A 21552-nucleotide genomic window follows, 5' to 3' on the forward strand; every position below is an offset into this window, starting at 1 on the left:
GTTCAGGCTGGCCTTGAGCTCACTTTGTAGCCTAGGCTGGTCTCAAACTCGCAATGATCCTCCTGCCTCAGCCTTCTGAGTGCTGGGATTACAGGCATGTGCCACCACGCCTGGCTGGCTGAGTGTATTTTTAAAATCACATTAGATATGTGTACCTAACTATGTGCTATGTGTGAAAGTAAAACAGAAAGGAGATTACAGCTATGCCTACCAGCAGCACAATCCAGCAGTTCTTTTCTGTCTTCTAACAAACTTTTAGGACAGTTATTTTGGAAAAGAGCCATAAACTGGGTTCAAAAAAACTATTCGGTACACACACACATTAGTAACTAATAAGAAAGCAAATAAATCTTCAAGAGATATTTACTATAATTAATAATGTACTTGACTGCTGACAAGTTGTTTATATAGTGTTAATTTAGAACTAGTATTATAAAAAAATCTCTCAAACCTTTCACACTGACTTTTGCCATATATTCATGTTCCAGAATAAAGAACAAATATGGAATAATATTAACTCAGTTAACATTTACTTCCACAATACTGGAGAACAAAAGAATAATCTTATGATTTACAGAAAACTAATTCTCAAATCCCAAAGATTAGATAGAGCCTAAAAACAAAACAACCATTAGTGTCCAGGGAAGCACAGTCACTAAGATAATCAGGATAGCAGTGTCTGCACTTGCTGTGGCGATCTATGTAGAATGCTCTCTGGGTCTTTATATTCATTGGCTGGATTCATGACAGCTGCATGCACTTCACCATAGGCTCTGCAGACCAGTTCTGTAGACTGTTTTACGATCTGCTCTCTGTGGATAAGCAAACAAAATATGAACACCTCATCTGAAAAGAAAATATCCACTAAGAATTATAAGAAACCTTCATATTTGAATCACTGCGTTTTATTTCTATATTTATCACATCATCACTATTTGAAAATCATTGCACAACTACATACATCACTTTCTTGATTTGGGTTAAAGGTATTTAAAAGTTTGATTATTTAGTAAAGTCCTCCTCATTACGATGTACATACCACAGTGGTGGGACTCTGTTTTAGTCCCTCACAGTGCTATCTTTAAGGCTAGAACACTGCCTGGCATACACAGATGCTCCTCACCTGTGACAAGGTTACAGTTCATAAACCCCAATGTAAGTTGAAAACATCGCAAGTTGAAAATGCACTTAATAATCTGATCTACGAACATCACAGCTTAGTCTAGCCTACCTTAAATATGCTCAGAACACATTAGCCTGCAGTTGGGCAAAATCATCTAACTTATTCTATCACAAACAGGCCTATTCTATAATACAGTATATTCTATAATAAAGCACTGAGGACTTCATGCCATTGACTGAACACAGTACACTGTCGTTTACCTTTGTAACTGTGTCTGATGGGAGCTGCAAATTACTATGCTCAGTATCAGGACAGAATAGGACAGTGCTAGTGTAGGAAAAGATCACAATTCCGACTTTCTACAGTATGTGTATCAATTTCCCATCATCATGAAGTTAAAAATTCGTAAGTCAAATATTTTAGGTCCAAATTGTAGACTGTTAAGCTGTGATCCAAAATCAGTGTGTTAATTCTGCAAAAATGATTAATATCACCTAAACCTTAAATAAAGAATATTTAAATATACCAACATTTTTATTTCAGAAAAACTTAAAACTGCTCATTCACCTATAGGTCCTACACTCACACCACGTCCCAGATTTCCAAAAGCTGCTAAAGCTTCCAAAATGAGAATAGGTAGAAAGATTATGCACCAAGTACATTCTCTGAGCAGAGTGGGGGGACTGGTGTTACTGGCTGCATCAACATTCTGACGGACTTTGGAAATCTACTTAACAAGAGGAGGCCTCAGATATTTTTTAATCTACTCTGACTCCCTATAATTAATTATACTTAATAATGAATTCACCAAAATGATGCATACATTATTTTCATAATGGAATAGCTGAAAAATACTATAAACAGGTGTTTTGAAATTTGCAAATATCTTTGATAACCATTTTGCAACAAGTTAGATACTAGATTTTTAAAATAGTGTTTTTAGTTCCTGAAGGACTAACAGATTTCGTATGTACAATCTGAACATAGTGTATATATTTATAGTATATAAGAACATAGAAATAAGGTTATTCCTTCTTAATTGAAGTTTAAAGTCAAAGTAAGGTGCACTAACGAATATTAAATATAACTTTAAAAAAAATCTAGCGAAATTGGTAAATATAGAATGACACTAAGATTCTTAAGTAGTAGAGTTTTCATTTAAACACAGGTAAGTGAGTAAGATCAAGCCAATAAAAGTAAGAATTTGTAATTTCAGATTTTGAGTTTTGATGGTATAAGGCTTTTTCATTCCGTTCCTCAGTATAAAAACATAAGCAAAGGATTAAAAAATTAGTGTCCTTATTCTGGGAGAGAGAAAGAGATATCAAAGCTGGCAGAAAAAGAGAAGTCTTTCAGACAGTGAGAATGAAAAAGGCAAGGAAAAGGAACTGTTCCTTCTGCTCTGTCAGCTGGCTGCCCAGCCAATAGGATAGAAAAAAAGGGAAAGCTGGGTACGGCCCACACGCTCACCTCCACGTGATCTTTCTGGTGGAGGCTATGATGATATTCTTAGGACTAACTTCTTCAATGGTGTGCTACTGAACTTTGGACAGATTAATAATCCAGAAGACTTGACTTCTAACGGAAGCTCTACCACTCACAGTTGCTGCCCTGAACTTTCAGGACTAATTTCTCCACCATAAAGCAAAGTATCTAATTAGATAATCTCTATCAGATACTTTCAGCTTTTAAATTATACTTTTTCCCTTGAGAGTTAATACCATTTTAATGAACTCCTACTGTAAAAAAATCAGTGTTTATCTATACCCCCTGACACACACACACACACACACACAGACACACACACACATACACTTCATTACTTTCAGGAACTGGATTCCCTAAACAATGATATACCATAACCAACCATATCAGTTATTTGGATATAAACGGATGCTTCTGTAGTGCTAAATCAGTTTTATTCCTTATCTTAATTATTTTTTATTTTATTATAACTTCCTTTTTACTACTACTAGTAACTACTACTAGTAATGTAAATTTAACCCTTATTTTTAAAAAGTATATGTGGATATCCATCTATCTATCTGTCACATTGCCTGTTTTCTTGCCTGGTATATTAGTCCAAATTATTTTGCTAATTACTAATATTTGTGAAACACATAGCTTCAAATAATGGTGAATTGTAATAGTGTCATATATTCAATGCTCAAACTGGAAAATTTTTAGATATTCTGAAACTAAATCCAGAATGAACAACAAATCATCTCAGTTCAGTCATTATGCTTTTGAAAACTTGTAAAGTCTTATCTACTGTTCATCCCACTGTAGCATGGGCATCCACCTGCATTACGACCAATCACAGCCATAGCTGATGGAGGGTAATTTTATAATTGTTTCTGTAGCCTTGCTTTGAATAGGATCAAGGATATGCAAAAAGGTCAGACAAATGGGGAAAAAATCTTTTAGTTTTAATATAAGGTAATGGTGGTGAACGTACGGCACATGTGCTGCAGCCAGCTGTTTATCACTGAAAGCTCAAAAAGGTTCACCACCACTGATACCATATTTCATCTTTGCTACGAGCAAATATTCTTGGGACTAACTTCTTAAATGGTGCTCTATTAGCCTTTGGACAGATTAATAATCCATGCAATACAACTAAAATTTCCAAAAATTAAGAACATGATTCATACAATGAATTAACACATCAATGAAGTTAAAAACAAAAACCTAATAATTCATTAATGAGGAAACTACAAAGATGGTAAAGCTGGTTCTAATACTATTTGGGGGAACTGGCCTTTTACAAGCATTGCTGGTGGGAATGTAAACTAGTATAACCACTATGAAAATCAGTATGGATATTCCTCAAAAAACTGAAACTAGAAATTCTATTTGATACAGCCATTCCACTTCTATGAATCTTCCCAAAACAGTCAAAGACATCACATCACAATGATAAATATATACACATGTTTGTAGCAGCACAACTCATAACAGCAAAGGCTTGGAAATGGCATATATACCCAGCAACACATAAATGAGGAAAGAAAATGTGGTACTTACACATAAAGGAGTGCTACACTACCATAAAGAAAAATAAAGCGAAGTCATTTGTAGGAAAATGGATGCATCTTGAGACCACAATGTTAAATGAAGTCAGACACACAAGCTTAAGTATCATATAACTTCTCTTCTATGAGAAGTCCAAAGTATAAATAATTTTTTTTTAAAGACAGGTAACAGGAAACAGTGATACAGATCTTTTGCAAATGGGAAGAGAATCCAGAAACAGACAGTGGGGACAGGAGGGGGACTACAAAGAATTAACATACATTAAGTACATGACCTTCTCCTTAAGGTGAATGTAAACCTTATGTACTACAAACACATACTAATAAAAAATTACAAAGAAAAACAAGCTACATATGAAAAAGTTAACGTGCTGTTAAGAAAAAGCATAACCTTTGGCACTATATTTTCTACAAGACAACATATCCACATAGTTTGGGAACTTTAATCCATAGCAAACAGAATGAGACAAAGGTACACTCCCCTCAATAAATAATTCCTGTTTGGTTTCTTAACAATGACTGAAAACACTACTAAAGGGATCTGTTGTCCTTTTAGACTTCATTTACTTTATTTCCAAATTTTGGAAAAATCCAACATTCTTACATTCAGAAAGCAGTCTGTTATACTGTATCACATACCAAACAGAAAAGTAACAGTCAAGTCAGTAATTTAATGTTAGAGGAAAGAAAACAGAATTGAGGGATATCAGTTTGCTACACAATTTCACAGAAAGCCACATTTTTCAGTTATTTGTACACAAGGATAGTCTACAATGAGAAACTCATTTTGTCCAGTTAAAGCTCACAATGTGATACTACCCTAGTATTATAAATTCTGAAACTCTCAATAAAGATTAATATAGAGCCACTTGTAAAAATCATTCTCATTTTCAAGTATGTCCATAGAAATTGTGTTTTAAATAATTATTTAAAGCACTGAGCTAAGAAATGAACCGCTTACTTCTGGAATCACGGTGCTTGTCATTAATCAGTACTTTAGGATTTTTTGGTTGCCATAGCAACATGATACAATTTTCATTAACACAAACCTAGCATTTCTAAAAATAGCTTATTTTAACTTTCAGGCTCTGTGATCACTAAAATTGAGCTTTATTCTAGCACCATGGTTGACAGTGTAATCTAGTGTGCCACAGAAGAAAAGGTGTTAATGATTTAAGGCTGAAGAACTATGAAGAGAAGATGCCGATATGCTTAAAATAGTGATTAAAATTTTATTTCTCTTTATCACAACACAAGCATCAAAACTGTTACAATGGGCCAAGTCAGTTTTTTAGTCCATGTCAGATTTCTGTCTCTTAAAGTGAAATTTAAACATTTTATATGAAATCAAGGAACACATCTTCTATTGGCATTATTCATCACATATTCCATATGAAAAATACCTCTGAGCTTTCTTTAAAAACAGTAAATAACATATTCATAACATATTTAAAAAAATATAGTCTAGTGTCAAAGAAAATAGGCTCAGGAATCAGTAACAATAGATTCAAATCTTGGTTCTGCTTCTTACAAACCATCGAACCTTCCTTGGTTCATCTGTTCAACTTTTCTAAGCAATGTCTTTTCTGAAAATGGAAATCCTACTTTACAGGCTCACTGAGAGAACTGAGTAACCCATTATATACTCTGGTTGAGGATTTCAGATTACGGAGGCTGGAGTAGACAGTGGAGGACTGAGCTAGGGTAAAAACAGAACAGCTTGGACGTTAATACGACAATATGATGCCACCATTGGCCGGACCATAACCGCCGAGATGCTAAAAAATGATCAGAGGTCCCTTTTACACAGTTTCTGCCAAGTAATAAAATGGGGATTTTGATTGCAATTTTGTTGAATTTCTAGATCAATTGTAACTACTAGTGAATTTCCCATCTATGTACTGAATATGCCTATTTTTTCATATCTTCTTTCAAATTTTTCAGCAAAATTTTAGCTTCTTCATATAATCATCCAGATATATTCTTGTGTTTATTTGTAGAAAATGGCAATGATAAGGGCTTTTATTTTTTATTATATGTTGTAAGTAAATATTTCTGGTATATAGCAAGTGCAGTAATTTTTATATGTTAATTTTGAATATGGCCAAGTAACAACTCTATTTTAGTTGTATTAATTTCAAAATTATTTGTCTCATTAAATAGTAGATGTGATAGTAAGTGTACATGCCTTATTCAGAACTTCAATAAAAATGTTTCTAAGGTTACACCAGTAACTGTGACATCTGTTGTATATTTTCAGTGTTCCAACATGGTTACATGGTATTCTGCAACTGATTCATGCAGTGATTTACGTAAGGCTTCTCTTCATAACCTTTGGCCATAATGTAGTGTTCTTAATGCAATGGCATGTTTGATTTATCATTATTAAGGACATTTTACATCTTAAAGAACTCATACCTGGGGCTTTAAGTGTAACTTTCATCAGTACCAAATATTACCTTTTGATCTTTCAATAATATTCACGTTGAGTTCACCTTTGTCTCTTAATGTGGCCACTTCTGCTTTCTTCCTGTGTGACTGATTAAATGTGCTCTTATAAAGAGCTGTTCAGTTCTTCCACACCCCACTAATTTTCTGTGTACCTCTTTTCAATCAATTACTGACAGGAGCATTGAAATAACTATGATCATTGATATAAGTATTCCTTCTCAAGTCTATGAGATTATATTTCATGTTATTTGAGGTTCTGCTTTTAGATACACATTCACTATCATATGTTCTTCAAATTGATCCTACAATTATCGTGAAGTGTTTCTCCTTACCTGTGTTATGATTACCTGCTCTGGGAATAAATTTTTGCTATATTAATGAAGCTATCCCAGCTTTATAATGATTACTGCTTAAACTATCTATGTCTTTATACTTGAATTGAATTTCTTATAGGCAGCAGATAGTTGGACCATACCATTTTTATTCAATCTAATGATCTCTGGTTTGGAATTGGAGCATGAAATTCTTTGAAGTCTTAGATTTTCTCAAATCTCCAGAATTGTACAAGTTCTAGTTTTTTTCAGCTTATAGGTTTCCTATAACTGCTTTCTTCTTGGTAACTATAGAATAAAACATTCCAGTTTCTCTCATAACAAAAAAGAAAATAGTTCTTTAATAGGTACATACTTAATTTCTAGCATATACAACAGAGGAAGAGCCTTGAAGAAAAGAGCTCACAAATTACACCTATTTTCCCATACACTCATTTTAGGAAGCATCTATATTCTTTTTATTTATCAAGTTACTTACAGAAATCATCCTGAATCAATAAGCAAAGACATACTGAAAACAGTTACTACATGTGTAATTGTTATTTCTTTTGTACAAATTCAATTTTACACCACTGTAATGTGAACGTTAGAATTTGGCATTAAAAAATAACAATACCTTTTAACTCACCTGAATGAAGGAAGAGAAAATTCTTTAAAACTATTTTCTATTTCAATTCTCTCCCCCTACTCCATTTATTATACAATCTTACTTCCTGGCTATGTAAGTTTATTCAATAGTTTACTCCAAGGCTGAGGCGCTTAATCAAAATCTCTCTTGAAAGCCAGTCAATTTATAAGACAAAAAAAAAGGGAAATAAGAGCAACAGTTTTCCAAAGTACTGCTACCGTGGAGATAAGTAATATTCAGAGCACAGTACTAACAAAACAGGCAAGATTTAAAAACATTTACTAATTCTAGACACTTTAGAGAAGTCTGCACCAGGGTCAGATCAGATCCCGGATCCCTCAGGATGTGGAGGCAAGAGGAAAGATTGAGAACTACAGACTGTCAAAGGCAAATCATCTAGTCTTGATGATAACTTTTTTTTCAAGTAAATTGCCTGATATTTAAAATATGTGAATCTTTACCAAATGCTTAGGACCAAACCACTTACTTCACTGTGGCACTCAGAAGAAAGTTCAGCTGTGGCATTAGTAGGTTGTCTGGGGCTGACAGGTAACGATCAAACTGAACCTAAAAGAAGAGGAATGTAAAACGTATCTGCTAGCGCACATCTTAAACACAATCATCTCCTTCAATGAGTAAATCTTGGGAAAAATCCTATATTCCAAATAACTAGTTCTTTTTATTCAGAGGAGCTCAGGTGCATTTTGGGTGCTATGGCCATAGACAATTCTTTTTATTCAAATGAGTATTTCTTAGTATTAAACATTCTAACGCTCTAAAATTGTCAACTTTTTAATACAGTCAATTTTAGTAGTATCTTTTATAATTCTGAAAGCAAGCTACTCATTTCAATCTCTCTGGCATTTAACACATTTTTTAATCTATTAATTTGTTCATGAGTCCACTCAGCCAACTAATACTTCTGGAGTATCACCATTAGATGGTTCTATGCCAGGTAACAGGGTGACAATGGTGAGAACCAGTACAATTCTTACCTTCACAGTGTAAAAGGACTATTAGACAGCTAAGGATGTAAATAACCACGTAATAATAAACTGTGCTAAATGCCAGAATGGAAAAAACCAAGGTACTATCAAATGTCCATCAGGGGCCTTGCCTCTCTGAGGGAAGGATGTCTGCAGTGAGATCTTAAATAACAGGCAGCGGGAAGAAGGCCGTTTGTCCAAAAGCTTGAGAGGCAGGAAGAAAATGTGCAGAGATCAACTCACTTGTATGCTTTTTAAAGGCCTTTAATTCTTACAATAAGTGCATCAGCAAACTTAACGAAGTTAAGTAAGGACATAATTCGATTTCAGTTGTACAAAGCTAAATCCAGCCACAGCAAGGAGAAGGAGTGAAAGGCTGCAATGGCTGATGCAAGGCCGCTGAGTAAGTAGCTGTTGCGCCATTTTAGACAAGGGCAGCCAGAGTAGAGAGAAGGGAGGTATTTGTGAAAGCCAGTATAAAATCAGCAGGATTTGGTTTCTGACAGGATAAAACGGGTTGACACTCAGGTTTTAGATCTGCATAAACTAACCTCCATCATTACCGTAAAACATAATTGCCTTTTCCACCCATTTATGTACTTATGCAGTAGCTATAGCCTTTACTAAATCATGTCTATTTTTACCTGATTTCTCAGCATGATGTCTAGAAAATCGCAGATACTTGGCTAATAATTGTCAAAATGATAAACGGGTAGATGTTCTTATTCCTATCAGAGGTAAGAACACTTGGAAGAGAAATTGGTAAGGATATCCTGAATTAAAGCGCTTTTGACAACTACTATTTACAGGTAACAATCATCTGTAAATAACACCACAGATCACACACAATATTCAACCAAGACTTTTCTTTGGAGACATACTATATTTAATTAAATTGGTTTTAAAATTAAGACTAGGCACATGAAAATTTTTAATGGGGCTTAGAGATATTTTGTAGGCTACATTACACACTGATTATGTGTTAGGAGAGAAGGAGAGACGGAGGGAGAGACATACATTTAGTGGATACAAGTAATGTTATTAATCTGCGTAAACATGTCACTTTATGGAGATAAAATACCTCGACATAAAATTATTGGATAGTGTGGTGAGTTTATACTAACTTTCTAAAAAGAATATTTAAGAGAATCTAAAATTTATTTTTATTTGAACTTTATAATATACTTTCTTTGTATTTCTATAATTTTTGTGTGTGTGGGTGTTTTTTTTTGGTACCAGGGATCAAACTCACGACCTTGCACTTGCCAGGCAGGCGCTTATGCCACTGATCTATATCCCCAGCCCCATATTTCTAAATTTTTGCTGGTGGAATTTTTGTTTGACATGTGAAAGTTATGATTGCTACTTCTATATTCAGTGTCTTATATTATGATCTTTATCCTATGTAGTACTCTCTAAACTCTAATATTAACACAGTCGATTCTGCCACCTTATTTGCACTATTAGGTATCTGGTAAGCCTATCCCTTTCTTTTCAGTTGTTTTTAGTTCTAGAAGATGGTATTTTTAGTTCTGGAATGCCTTGGGATCAAAAAAATCCTACAGAATTATTTATGAAAGTCAAACTATTTTCATAGCAAGCTTATGTGAATATTTTAAACACTTCAGATAGGTAGAATAGTACAGTAGTTATAAGCACACAGGTTTTGGAAGCTGACCTCCAAGGTTGAATGTGACTGTCACACAGATTAAAAAGTTAAAGCAGAAAAAACATGTGGCATAGCCAGTAAAGGCTAATGGCTATTGCTGGTGTTCACTGAGTTAACATTCGTTGCTGCTACTATTAGTATTATTTAGCAGTACTGTATTGTATTACAAAGTTTCCAAATGGGATCATTCCATTTGGAGATAGGGCTACATGACTGAGATGTTATACAATGGAAGAATATACATACAGCAAAGTATACTTTAGACAGCTAAGGATGTAACTAACCACGTAATAATAAACTGTGCTAAATGCCAGAATGGAAAAAACCAAGGTATTATCAAATGTCCATCAGGGGCCTTGCCTCTTTGAGGGAAGGATGTCTGCAGTGAGATCTTAAATAACAGGCAGCGGGGAGTATAGCAAAGTACATCCTTAAGACAGAAAACATTACAGGCTGGGGATATAGCTTAGTGGCATCAGCACCTGCCTGGCAAGTGCAAGGTCCTGAGTTCGATTCCCGGTACCAAAAAAAAAAAAAAAAAGCAGTAAGAAAACATCACATATAATGGTGTTTATGTCCAAAGGAAGGGGTGAGCTCTTCAGCTGAGAAGTACAAAGTGGGTCTCACACTCAAGAATAAGAGACTGTCTTGAATCTGATTTTGAATCTCAGGCAGGCAGCAGGAACTATAAATTAGAGATCATGGCAGTAACAAGTCCATGATATACAGACTGACTCCGTATCTGTCATTCTTTTCTCCATTAGATTAGTAATAAAACTTAAAAACAAAGAAATCCTAAACAGTAACAACTGGCTAACAGGATATGGTGAAATGTTACTATAAATACCCTTAGGCCTGTTCAGTTAAAGGAATACATGCTCATTTATTACTGGATGTAATGTGAACACAGTATATGAGAGATAAAAATTATCACCCACAACAGAACTACCATACAGCAAAACATGAACACTACTGCTTGATACAGAAATGTAAGCTGAAATGCTGTACAATGTGCTTACCATTGCAGCCTTCAGTGCCGCAGAGTCTAAGTTGGGCAAATTGGCTAAACAGCCCTATTAAAAAGACAAAAAACAGGAAGTGAAGAAACTGGGGTACACATTTTAGTTACTGATGTCCTACAGCCCACTGGTGGACTGTTCAAATTTAGAAAATCGTTTAACCATTTCCCAAGAACTAAAGCATTATGTCTTCAACTTCAGTGAGAGCAGGGACTGTGATTCTGAGGAAGTACGAAGCGTGTGAGTTTATCAACAATGGAAATATCATGATACTTCAGATTTACTTATAGGCAAGAAAAATCAATGAAGCATTGGAGGAGATTTAGAGACTGAAGACTTTCAGAGAATTTTATAAAATATAGAATGGCAGAAGAATTGGTTGCCACTAGTTTAAATTTGATTCCAGAGATCTTCATTTAAGAGTTGTTGGGCTAAAACATACTCATCATGTTAATGTCCTCTTTGCTTTTTAAATGAAGTTGGTTTATTTGATGTTCTAGAGTTCTTAACATTCTATTATCTTATTTCCACTGGGTTTCTATAATTTAACAGGCTCCTATGCTGGCCACAAGAACTGTTTATTTTTCTCTTAAGGATTTGTTAAATTAAAGAGGATAACTGCTATTTATACAGTAATCTATGCATTCAGTTACCTGAAAAACAAATGTACGACTGAAAAACTTACCAGTACAATACCCTTTATACATTTTAGACTAATTTCTATATATTTTTATTACTTTAATCAAAATTATTTGTGGTAGAAAAGATAATTAGTATTTTGGGAGACTCTACAGTGGATATCTCAGGCAGTCATCTAAGAACCATTAAATATATTATCTCATTTAATGTTGACAACAATCCTGTAACACAGATATCATTATTACCTCCAACCTGTAGCCGAGCAAATGGACACAGAGATATAAGTTACTTTCCCAGGAAAACACAGCTAATAGTAGAAGAACCAAGATTCAAATCCAGAGTCCAGCTCTAAAAATCAGACTTTACATTAGCCAAGGGCTCAAATTAGGAACATCTATCCTTACCTGTTCAGGTTTATGTTGCTGCACAGTGTTGTAGATGTAACTCAAGCCTACTCTAGTTAAAACATAAGAGGCTTGCTCATTTATAAGTGTGTCCAAATGTGCTTCAATCTAAAAGAGAACATAGAAAGGAATTTTAAAAGAGGAGTAACACTGATGAGACTGAAAACAGACTACCCTGAGGCTGAGCTCATCACAATGGGTGTTTCCTTAAGGTGGCGCAGATCTTTGAACTGAAGTGGCTCTGTGAAATCTAAGATGGAAATGATGGGAAAAGACACATGCCTAATTATAGAAGGCACAGGATGCCCTCCATAGCAGAGGCTTTTTCTTCCTCCTATGAGGAAGTCTTCCTAAAAGAAAGAGAAAGTCTTACTTTAAAAAAAAAAGGTTTCCAGGAATAAACGTTAGTCAAAAATACAATTTGCATCTCAAACTTTTAAGAACTGATAATAAACAGAACAGAAACAAAAAGCACTGGCCACAACTATGTGAAATAGAGTACTTAGATGAGGCCTGACCCGCTGGCCTCCCGACCCCCAACATGCTGCGCTGACCCAACACACCGGACCAAGCATCTGGAGAAGCCGCAGGAAATTCCACTGCAGCTGAGGCAGTAAATTTTCCTGAGGATAAAGTAGGCCGATGTCAGTAGGGAGAGAACCAAGGCCCCAGAAGACCCTTAGTCAAAACATTTCAGGTTCTGAAACGGCCCGAGAAGACACAACTGTGCTCCCCAGCTCCATGCTCTCTCTGAAGAAGTCCCCGATCTAATAGGGCACAGAAGGCAATGATGAGGACTATTTTGATTCATTAAAGCATTTCCCAGTGGGAAAAAGCCTGCTCCTTCCTTGTTTCGCCACAAAAGCCTGAAAGGCTGGAGACTGTCCTCTACTCCTCACCAGAAAGTTCCCTTAGCGTTAAAGGTTTGCCAATGTCACAGACCACTGCCCACAATATTACCTGTCACCTGAATGCTTGCCTAGTTCAAGCAACTCCGATAGCCGCTTCCCCTTAAATAAATGACAAAGGAAGTACCATGACAGCCCTTATTTACTGCACTTACGAGAAATCAAAGAAAAACAAGATGTATAAATGTAAACATTTAATAAATACAAAAAATAGAATAATTACCACTATAAACCAAATTAGGGGTCTGAAAGAAAAATGGAAGAAAAGTAATAAAGAAAAAATACCAAAGACACAGATCAAAGTGAACAGAATTGAAGTCTTCTTTTAAAGAAATTAGAGAACAAATCTGTAAGATAAAATCAACCAGAAGCTTCAAAATATAAAACAACATGACACATGCAGAAATGATGATTAAAGAAATAATGAAAATCAGTGAACAAAAGGAAGGTGTAAATCTCCAAACTGAAATGGCACTGTGAAGTCTAAGGAAATAATGAGAAAAGAGATAAACCTAAAATATCCTGGGGAAATACCGGTACTCAAAGAAATACTTTAAGCTTCCAGATGGGTAGACACGTTTACTGTAGGCAAAGGATAATTTACTAACCTAGTGTTTCCCTTGAAACACTGGAAGAAACTAAGAGTGGAAGAATGTTAATAAGATGACTGATGAAAATAAACTAATTCTTTGGAGGATTCCAGTAAGCCACACCTCTCTCTCACGGGCCAGGCCCATGTTTGGCCTTTTCCCATAGTAAACCTAGGATATTCCACACAGCCAGCACCAGCCAACGTTGTTAGCAAGCTCTATGTCAGTACAGGGAGCACCCCTTTTGAATGTCCACCTACGGGGTCTGGAGTGGGGGCTTGAGGGTAGTGAGAAAACATCTACTGGAAACTGGAGAAAGAAGAACCTGAATTATCTGCTGGTGGAAGAATTAGTAGCAATGCCACTAGAGGAATAAAGACCTGTCCAAGGAGATTTCCGGAGAGAAAAGTTGAAATACATGTATCAAGTTCAGTCGATATGTTCAACTGGGGGCTGGGGATGCCCAAAGACATAAACTTAAATAAACAAACTCAACAGGTAGATGATTTTGTTTGTTTGCTTGTTTTGGGTACCGGGAATCGAACTCAGGACCTTGCGCTTGCCAGGCAGGCGCTTATACCGCTGAGCTACATCCCCAGCCCTCAACACATAGATGAAGCAGTTGAATATCCAACAAGTAAAAAGTGCAGATAACTAGTAACGAGCACAGAATACTTGATATATCTGAGTATCTTTTGAAAACATTTAGACAAATGTCAGAGATTGAATTAGCGACAAATAACAAAATTTCTTTTAATTTTTAAAATGTTGATAATTCCATCAAAAACAAAAAAGTTATTCAAGAAAGGAAAATTAACCAATTTTCATTATATGGCTCAGCTATCAGTACTATTTACACAGCAAGAATAATTTATACAATATTACACAATATCACTGGAAAGATGATACAGCTCTAAATGTGGTCATTTCCTGTGTGTGTGTATGTGTGTGTATGTGTGTGTGTGTGAAAGAGAACTGTATTTGTAACATCCAGAGTGAGAGTTTAATATGTTAAATCCAAACAAAAACTGAAAAAACTCTGTAAGCAGCAATACACACAGGCATTTAGAGTTATAAATACCAAAAGAAGTGAGTATAAGAATGAAGCAGCTGGGTGTGGTGCACACCTGTAATTGTGCACTTCGGAGACTGAAGCAGGAGAATCGCCATGAGTTTAAGGCCAGCCTGGCCTATACAGTGAGCTCAAGGATTTCATTAGGTGTAAGGTGTAAGGGAGACCATGTCTCAACAAAACAAAACAAGAGAAATGAGAGGGAGATGTTAGAATGGAGAGGATGGTACACCGCGCTTTTATATAATAAACCCCAACATAACATGACTTTAAGTTATGGATATTGATAATTGTGAGGTATTTCTTTTAAAAGGAAGAATGAGAAAATATCACAAATTTAGATGTACCAAGATTAACTTCTCATAAAAATTCAAAACCTAACAAATGAACTCTTACTATATCCTGTACTAAATTGTTTAGATACTTGTAATAGATCCATGCTTTTTTCTTTCTTTTTAAACATTCTATCTACCAATATTACTATAAAATTGGAACCTAAGTATCCAGTAACTTTTACAAATGTCTTCATTTTAGCCACCATGCAGACTTTTAAGCAACACAATTTGACTTATAGGAATAGTGGTACAGCAAATAGTAATGTTCTGCCTAACACTACTTTACACATAGATAAAAATATATCTGTCCTCTGTAACACATTCTGCACTAGCTACACAGCTTCAAATATACAGCATGCTATTCACAGTTCGGAATTTTGAATCTGCACGCAGCACTGAATAACCATTCAAATAGAAAAAACTTCATGCTAACACTCTATATTATGGTCTGAATCAAGTACCTTCATCATTTCATATTCTCGCTTCACCAAAGCTGAAAAACAAAATACTGTATGTGTGTGTACATGTGTTTAATCTTCCGTCAGACTATATCAAAGGATTTGTAGGAATTAGGTCAGTGAACTCAGCCAAAGCCAGTAACTTAAAGCTATCACATGAAAGAAAAAAATATTTCACCACAGTGAATAGACATTTTATGGCAAAAATTTACCTGAAATTGTAGCATTTCTAGACGTCTGTCAGTGAACTCAAATAAGGCTAATGTTGTTTTCATCATGTAGAGTGAATTAACCATGAAAGTGGCCATGTCAGCTGTGCCTAAATTGCTGGCTGATACTGTACACATCTGGAGCAGAGGATCCAAGACACATGACAAAACCTATGAATGGAAAATACAAGTAACTCTTTACTCCTAATCAGCGATTAGGTCCTGAATTAATGGCACTGCAGAATTAACGCCAAGCTAAGTGGAAGGCAGTCAACATTCAGACACACATGAAAAAAGATTAAATGATATAATAACTACACAGTTCTAAAAACCAGCATTAACAAATTGATACTTTTTAAAAAAGGATCTAGTTTAACATCAAAGGAATATCAGCAACTAAGGAAAAGACAAAGTATTTTGGACACAAATGCCGGTTCCAAACAGAATGCAGAGTGGAGGAGTCCAGGGCAATCACCCCACACGAACTTACAAACTACCTGCGCAAAGTCAGCTTGACGAGCATCCAGTGGCACGACTGAAGAATCGTGAGATGCCAAAACCTCACGCAGCAACAAGAGTGTCTGATTTAGGGCAGAACTTGGTCCAAGATCAGGTGGTGGGAGTTCCACCTAAAATAAAGAATGGGTTATCCACGGTTTATATATTTCCACTAAATTTTAAAGTATACGTCCGAGCTCATGGTAAAATAGTATACATGAAGAACATGGGGTAACCCACTAAAAATCTGTAAATTATCAGCCACTTATTCTGAAGTATAAATAAATTATACTACTCATTTTAAAACACAGAAGAAACGACCATATTTATACTACAAATATACTATGTAGTATAAATTATCAGCCACTTATTCTGAACCAGCACAGAAAGGGACACAGTGTTTTTTTCAGATTACCTCAGAAGTAATGTAACTTTGGAGCTGGGGATTTAGCTCAGCGGCCAAAGCGCCTGCCTGGCAAGCGCAAGGTCGTGAGTTCAGTTCCTGGTACGGGAGAAAAACCAAAAAAAAAAAAAAAAAGAAGTAATGTAACTTTGTACCCTACAGATCAAAACCTCGTTAAGATGCAATTCAGAGACAATGCTATCCAAGCTCCCAACTATAATACAGCTGAGAAACATCCCCTACTGTAAGGTCCAAATCTCATGGATCTTGGTTCATTATGTCTAGGTTAAAGGTTCAGGAACTGATCTTTCAACAAGTATTTATGAAGAATGTCAGAAGGTTAGTTCATGGGCTACACACTTTGAAAATCACTTCACAGAATTAAAATCTTGGACTCTGCAGCTAAATCAATTTCAAATCTTGGGTCTATCACTTAGTTACATTATCTTAGGAAAGTGAGTTAACTTCCCAGAGCTTCAGAGGGATTCTGTAGGAGTTAAGTGGAATTCTTGTACCTAAACTGCCCAGGAGAACATCTGGCCCTTAATAACTGGAGGGTATGCCAGCTCATTACCCGCTTAAGGGCATGATACCTGAGAAGATGTAACTGAATTTTTCATTTATTTTATGTATCTTTAGTAGGAAAAAGAACACAGAAAATTTATTACATGCCTAAGGCATGTAAGTATCAAACTCTTGTAGTACAGTTTTAAAGAACATTTTCAGATTACTTAAATGTTTTAAAGAACGTTTTTGTAAATGAAACAAAATTCGATGCTTAGGATTCCACGCAGGAAACAACAGCCTTATATCAGGCACAAATATCTATAAATATCAGTTTTTATTTTAAGAATGATTCATATATAAAAGTTAATGCAGAAGGGACCTCAGCAGGACTAGCAGAGTAAGGACCTGTGAAAATCCTGTCTCCTTTATAAAGGTAAAAACAAAAATTTATGAGATGTGAGCAAACACATAAAATGTTCATTAAACAAAAAAGTAAACAGAAACCCTCCCTGAGAGACCACAGACACTGGACTTATTAAACAAAGACTTTAAATCAGCTATTGTAAATATCTTCAAAGACCAAAGGAAACCATGTTTGATTAACCAAAGAAAAACAAAAAAATAACATTTCTACATATTGATAGAAATTACTAACAAACAGAAAGTATCAAATAAAAATTGTGGAGTTGAAAACACAATAAATGAGATGAAAATTTTATTACAAGGATTCAGTAGTAGTAGGTTTAAGGAACCAGAATAAGTAAGAAGTGATCCTGAAGACAGGCTAATATCTACTCTGGGGAAGAGAATGAAAAATAAGTGAAGGAAAAATCAACAGAGCTTCAGTGATCACGGGACTACATCAATAACATAAGTATTATCAGAATTCCAGAAGAAGTAGGGAGAAAAAAGAATATCTGAAGAAATATGGCATATAACTTCCCAAATTTAAGGAAGAATACTTATGTAAACATACAAGAAGCTCACTGAACTTTGGCATAAATTTAAAGCAAGCCACATTGAAACAATCACACTGTCAAAAGGTAAAGAGATGATCATGAAACCAACAAATTGGCAGTAACTCACTACGAGCAAAAAACTAGTACTAGAGGTTCCATTCGACCCCGCTATCCCCCTTCTTGGTATCTTACTGAAAGAATTAAAAGTATCACACCGTGACAATGTATATGCACATCCATGTTTACAGCAATATATATGTGTGTGTGTGTGTGTGTGTATGTATCTATCTATATATATGGATGTTTCTAGCTAAATGGATGCACCTTGAGGACATACTCTTAAGTGAAGTAAATCAGACACACAGGTGTAAATACTGCTTTGTTTCTCTGGGGGAAAAACTGAAAGTGTAAATAAGGACCAAAATATATAACAGATACTGTGAAATGGGAGGAAAATGTTCAAATGGGAAGGAACTAGGGAGGGGACAGGGGAAAAAGAAGGAAGGGAAAAGAAAAGAAGTAAAAAATGGAAATAAAGCTTTTGAAAATAAGGACAGGAAGAGGGTTGAAAGGTGGGTAGGGGAATGGGAAAAAAAAAAACAAAAAGATACAAGGAAAAAATCCCCAAGAAGAAAGGGAACAATAAGGAAAACCAAAAAGGAACAAACAAAACAAATAAAAAAAAAAAACAGAAATAAGATAAGAAAAATATAATTAGACAGTCCAGTTCCACATATTTAATTTTTTCTGGCACAATTTGTTTCATACATGAGAGTTAGGAAGTAACTCCTATTAAGGCTTCTCTGAGCTTAGAAGACTGAGGACTGATCAACTACTCAAGTGGATTCCTGATTACTCTATACTCCGTTATACTATGCTATACTGCAAAATCTATGCCTGTACGATCAGCCCGTTAGAGTAGTAAAATCAAAAAGTGAACATGGTGAGAATGATGCATCCCTGAAAAATTTGAATCCTTAATAATGAAAAAAAATTTTAAAAAAACTGATTATTATAAACCCATTCCTCATGTCCTACCACAATACTTTACTCATTTTAAAACATCAGACCTATGGATCTCTCCTACGTTTCTGTGAACTTTTGTGGGCTTTTTATCTCTTTATTTGTTTTCAAATAGCTATAGTATATAACTCAGAGAAGCATAAATTTCATAAGGAAAAAGCTGAAACATCAGAGAGTAAAAATGTAACCATGTGGAAAAAAATGTAACACAAGAGTTCACCTTTTCCAATTTGTATGTCATGTTAGCTCCTACCTAAATATACTAAGACTGCTTTATACATTTTTTGTTACAGAAAAAAATGGTAGTGAAATTAGGGCTTGACATTCTATCTTCAACTATGATTCAACAGTAGACTATCCAGAAAGACCAACAATAAACATGGCCCAGGAAGCCATCTCAATATGACAAAGTTTGTTGTTCATCTGAAGAACTCAGAAGAACACTGTATAGAGTGGGGAGCAAAATCAGCGTGAAAACATTAAAACCATACCTTTACGAGTAAACGATTCACATACCACAAAATATAAGAACTACGTTTTTTAAACATACCTTATCCATTAATTTACTTGCATGAAGACTCAAGCTATTGAAGAATATTTTTTTGCTTAGCAAATGCATTTCTTCAATGGTGGTTAATAAAGTAGTTGCACTATTTCCAACAATGCCACTGAAAACAAAGAATATTGCAGGTTGCAAAACAAGCTACAAGAATTCAGCTTTTTGAGTAAAATGCTGAAAAATATCTAGATTTATACTCCCATTTTTTGTATGTAGAATACAATTTGGGAATTAAAAACAACTACTCTACTGTAATTATACTTGTAATGTAATACAATTACTCTATTGTACTTTATAGTAATTGTAAACAATCACTCTAATTGTAACAAAACAACTATACTAGTAATATTATAATCTATTATATTAATTATATAATATCATATAATTTTTATACTGAATATATACTAATATAATTATAAGTAATTATAATAGTGATTATAAACAATTACTCTATTGTAATTGGTATTTTACACAAAGATCATATAAAAAATAGATTTTAAGTTTCATAATTAAGAAAAAAAAACTGAAGGTTAAGCAGCCTTATTTTGAAAATGCAAAATTAAAAATGTTCCAAAACCAGAAACTTTTTGACTGTGATGTCAGTGTTCAAAAACTTTCAGATTTCAGGGCACTCTGAATTTTGAGTATTCAAATTATGGATGGTCAACTGGCAAAGTCTATGTAAATATTTCTAACTCCAAAAAACATGACATCTAAAACACTTCTGACCCAACGAATCTTGGATAAAGGGCACTCAGCCTATATATGATTTTAGTGTTTCACCATCTCTTTTAGCAAAAATGTGGGTTACAAACAAAATCTGTAATGTGTGAACCTGTATCTCCATTTTTTTCTACTATAATAAACATGTGCCTTGATTATCAAGGAAGGTGTAATTTTAATTTTAAGAAAGGCATTCCATCAATAGCTCTACTATAAAAAAACAAATTGTATAAATACTTATAATTAAACTATTATGCCATATCATTGACATAGCTATAGTTTCTCAATTTTATGTAGCTGCTTAAGTAACAGTATACTTAAAAAACAGTGTATTTTAAAAAACCTGATACTTTGAAATAATTTCATTACCACATTTCATAATCCTCAATTTGTTATTACAGGATATTCCTTAAACCTACCCAAAAGGGGTCTGCCATTTTTGCCAGAATCTAAGTATGTATACAAAACAATTGCCAATTTGATTTTCCTAGTTTACATACTGAAAGTAATTTTAAAATTTTTTTATGGAAAAAGCTGTTTGTAGATAAGAAAATATACTGTAGTCCAGCACGTAATCATAATTTCTAATGGCACAGGAACATCATACTATGCCTGAAATAATTTAGACAGCCGAAGATAAATCATGACATCAGAATACACAAGTAAATATTATGACATCATGACAAGAGAATACACAAGTAAATATTAACCTAAGTCATGGAAAATTTACTGATAAATTATACACTACACTGACATGAGAAAAAATGTAATATAAAATAATACATGTTTTTCATATATTCTGAAACTAAAATTGGATATATTCTGATACAGGTCATGCAAACAAAGCAAACTATCAGTAAAAATAAGTGTCAAGCAAATTGTAAAATACTTGTAACAAGAATACCTGTACATTTTTTAAAAAAAGGATTTCAGTTAAAAAACATATGCTAAACTCCAAAATAAACTGGAACAAATTCCCGTATGTGCCTATATGTGCAATAATAATAATTCCCCAAATAAAA

The 21552-nt window shown here is 34.5% G+C and overlaps 1 protein-coding gene across 1 annotated transcript in view; it reads right to left on the reverse strand.

Moving 5' to 3' along the window:
- Positions 1–508: 508 nt before the first annotated feature.
- Positions 509–21552, reverse strand: part of Cog6 (component of oligomeric golgi complex 6) — a 62682-nt gene continuing 41638 nt past the window's right edge. Inside the window, exons 13-19 of the mRNA XM_005387638.2 lie at positions 19799–19916; positions 16356–16487; positions 15862–16029; positions 12287–12394; positions 11244–11297; positions 8057–8136; positions 509–812 (exon numbers count right to left, since the gene is read on the reverse strand). Of these exons, the coding sequence (XP_005387695.2) occupies positions 665–812; positions 8057–8136; positions 11244–11297; positions 12287–12394; positions 15862–16029; positions 16356–16487; positions 19799–19916 (808 nt within the window). The 3' untranslated portion in view covers positions 509–664. The remainder of the gene's footprint in view (positions 813–8056; positions 8137–11243; positions 11298–12286; positions 12395–15861; positions 16030–16355; positions 16488–19798; positions 19917–21552) is intronic.

The sequence above is a fragment of the Chinchilla lanigera genome, unplaced genomic scaffold (assembly GCF_000276665.1).
Source record: "Chinchilla lanigera isolate Chin_1 unplaced genomic scaffold, ChiLan1.0 scaffold00030, whole genome shotgun sequence".
In the NCBI taxonomy this organism is placed as follows: domain Eukaryota; kingdom Metazoa; phylum Chordata; class Mammalia; order Rodentia; family Chinchillidae; genus Chinchilla; species Chinchilla lanigera.